A 3255-nucleotide genomic window follows, 5' to 3' on the forward strand; every position below is an offset into this window, starting at 1 on the left:
TAATAATTCTTTTGGTTGAAAGGAAAGTATCAAGTATGGATCCTGTTAAAATAGTGAACTACTCATATAAAGTATTTATCTAGTACTGATCTTTGTAACCTACTCATAGGTGTAATGTTTTTCATCATTTTTTATATATTAGTAAAGTATTATGTGTGTACGTGGATTTGTTTATTGATGTAATCGAATATAATTTATAATTTTTTAAACTTTTGTGATTTTGTATTATGAATTGAACAATGTAACTCTTTTAATTAAATCATATAAAAAAATCATGTTTTTTAATGAAGTATTTGTATTTTCATATTTTTTTAAATATCATATTTCATACTCGTTTAATTATCCGGTAGTGATACCATACCTATGTATCATGGAAAGGAAACGAAGCATAGAGAAAAAAGAAAATATTTTAAATAATATTTGTTTAGATGGATGTTTTTAAAAAGATGAGCAAAAATTCTTTTTGTTTCTCCTTCGTATTAGAGGATTTAAAAATGAAGAGAATAAGAACAAAATTACTTATAAACCATTTAAAATCTCACTTCCATTAAATTAAATATAAATTTAATTAAAAGGATATAGATTATCTCCTCTCATCCCCAATTGATTAAAATTTATCTTGTCTCCCTCCATACAACTAACTCTTTTTCACATTTTTGTTTAAATTCATAAAGAACATAATATTCCTCCCAAACGACCTTAAAAGTGAAGCAATACATGAACAATAGTTTTGCATAAACATACAATTAAAATAATAATAATAATATGATTACAATTTTAATATTGAAATTGTACCCCACGCCACAGTTATTTAGGTTCAAGAAAGTCTCCTTTTTTGGTTCCAACAACCAAATTAATGTGCAAAGGGATTGAAAGTAAAAGTGGGTAGACAATTAAAGGCATGACATAGCCAATTTTTTCTCTTGAATGAGCTCTTGGGCCGTTTTGTCCATCTTTTCCCTTGAGAATTCATCAATCTTCAAACCTGGCAAAGTATCAAATAGTATATTTTTATTTTTATTTTTGTCCATAAGTACTTGTATTAAGAATAAAACAAAGTACCTTGTACAATATTCCATTCTCCTTTGTCACAAGTAACAGGAAAAGAATAAATGAGACCAGATTGGATACCATAACACCCATCAGAATACACTCCCATTGATACCCATGTTCCCTGAAATACAACAAATTCAATTAAATAAATGTATTCATAGCACAAAGCATAAGTGAAATTGTAGTTGAAATATATATAAAAGAAAAACCAACCTTAGGTGTACCTAAAACCCAATCACGTATATGATCACAAGCAGCACTTGCTGCTGATAATGCACTAGACAATTTCCTCGCTTTGATAATGGCACCCCCACGCTCCTGAACTGTTGTGATGAACTCGGTATTTAGCCTAATAACACAGGTCCATCATGTATCACAACTCAACCGTGATTTAACAATGAAAAGAGGAAGAAGAGAATATAATAACATTATCTAACATGTACCAGTTATCATCCGCAACTAATTCTCTGACAGGCTTGTGGCCGTTACTTGTTGTGACAACTGCGTGGTTGACGTCTGGATATTGAGTTGAAGAGTGATTTCCCCATATGATGACATTTTTAACATCACTAACATGAACATTTAGCTTCTCAGAGATTTGGCCTAATGCTCTATTATGATCAAGTCTAGTAAGACATGTGATATTTTTCTCAGGGATTGAAGGAGCAAATTCTTTCAATATTAGAGCATTTGTGTTTGCTGGATTTGCAACCACTAGCACCTACATTCACAAATAATATCATTATTTGAGTGCCAATTATTTTCATCAAGATTTTAAATGTTTCTTACTTTACAATCTGCTGCAGCATGCTCCTCTAGAGCTGAAGCTTGAGCCTTGTAAATTGAAACATTTTTAGACATTACATCTTTTCTTTCCATTCCTTCCTTTCTTGGGAATCCACCAAGCATAACAGCAATGTTTACATCCTTACAAGCTTCAACAACATCCGTAGTAGCAACAACACCTATATTGCATTTACATGCACATTTATTTATTAAAGAAAATCATGTCGTGCTTAATTCAACATTAACTTTAAAAAACATGCCTCTAAGAAGTGGGAAAGCAGCATCAATCAGTTCCATCTTCACCCCTTTAAGGGACTCTGCTGCTGGTTCAATATCAAGCATATGCAAAATTACAGGCTGATTTGAACCTAGCATCAACCCTCTTGCAATCATTGGAACAAGAGCATAACCAATTTGTCCTGTTATTCAATCAAATCAAAATTCAAATGCACATGTCACTCAACTTTAATTCTAATACTTCAATCAAATTTTAATATCCCAAAATATATATAAAACACAATACTATTTCATAAGGTTAGACAAAATTCAGCTAAGAATACAAAAAATGTATTAAAAAAATGAATCATGCCTGCAGCACCGGTGACTAATACTGTGACTGGTTCCTTGTCAACTTTGAGAAGACCACACATGTATCTAATGATCTTCCAAAACAAAAATGTACAAAATAAAACAAGAAGAATTTTTTTAAGGAGCGTATGGTCCATAATTTCCCAAGCAGTTATTTCCATGTTCACTCTTTGTTAATTAGGATCCAAAGGAAAATACCTACTTCACCATCTTCTTATAGAAGCACTTTTTAACATCAATTTGAAATTAAAGAATCCATGCATGCACATTACTCTTTAGCAAAGCAAGCATATACCACAACCAAGGTTGCACGAAATGCAAGAACGATAGAATCGCATGTAACTTGACAAAAAAGAAAACAACTTTTGTGAAATTTTGTCACCGAATAAATTAACATGCTAATAAACTATAAAACCACACGATATTTTCGTTAGAAATAACATGATCATGTTGTTTAAAATGAATTTTATATTAAAAAGTAAGTTTGAAAATTTGATAAAAAAAATTCTTAACAAATTTTTAATTAATGATTAAAAAAATATAAAACAATGAACGCGATATATATGTATTAAAATATTATATATTGATGATTGAAAAAATATAAATATATCTATTTATAAAGCACATTTCAAACTTAACCAACTACTTAACTGAGTCTAACCAACTACCAAATTAAATTTAACCAACTAACTAGTCTGATAAACTAGTAAATAAAATATCTATTGAGAATTTGTGTTTTTCGAAAAGAAAAAAAGTCTTAATTATTGATAACATATTTAATTTTTAAAACTATACTCTCTCCATCTCAGATTATTGAGGTATAAAATT

The 3255-nt window shown here is 29.8% G+C and overlaps 1 protein-coding gene across 1 annotated transcript; it reads right to left on the reverse strand.

Annotated features, from left to right (window-relative positions):
• Positions 1-718: 718 nt before the first annotated feature.
• On the reverse strand, positions 719-2629 carry LOC101501958 (malate dehydrogenase, cytoplasmic-like). Its single transcript, XM_012718533.3, has 7 exons — positions 2429-2629; positions 2100-2258; positions 1843-2018; positions 1497-1774; positions 1267-1402; positions 1063-1174; positions 719-985 (listed from the first exon to the last, which is right to left on the reverse strand). Exons 1-7 carry the CDS (start codon positions 2586-2588, stop codon positions 894-896), a joined length of 1113 nt encoding a protein of 370 aa, XP_012573987.1. The 5' UTR covers positions 2589-2629; the 3' UTR covers positions 719-893.
• Positions 2630-3255: the final 626 nt, after the last annotated feature.

This window comes from Cicer arietinum, chromosome 7 (assembly GCF_000331145.2).
Source record: "Cicer arietinum cultivar CDC Frontier isolate Library 1 chromosome 7, Cicar.CDCFrontier_v2.0, whole genome shotgun sequence".
NCBI classification, from domain to species: Eukaryota; Viridiplantae; Streptophyta; class Magnoliopsida; order Fabales; family Fabaceae; genus Cicer; species Cicer arietinum.

Bases quoted from the DNA above. Each gene is read 5' to 3' on its own strand.
- LOC101501958 (XM_012718533.3), bottom strand. From the start codon at position 2,588: ATGGAAATAACTGCTTGGGAAATTATGGACCATACGCTCCTTAAAAAA. The intron at 2,259-2,428 runs GCATGATTCATT...ATTGAATAACAG, and splicing joins ATTAGTCACCGGTGCTGCAG to GACAAATTGGTTATGCTCTT. The intron at 2,019-2,099 runs GCATGTTTTTTA...AATGCAATATAG, and splicing joins TGCTTTCCCACTTCTTAGAG to GTGTTGTTGCTACTACGGAT.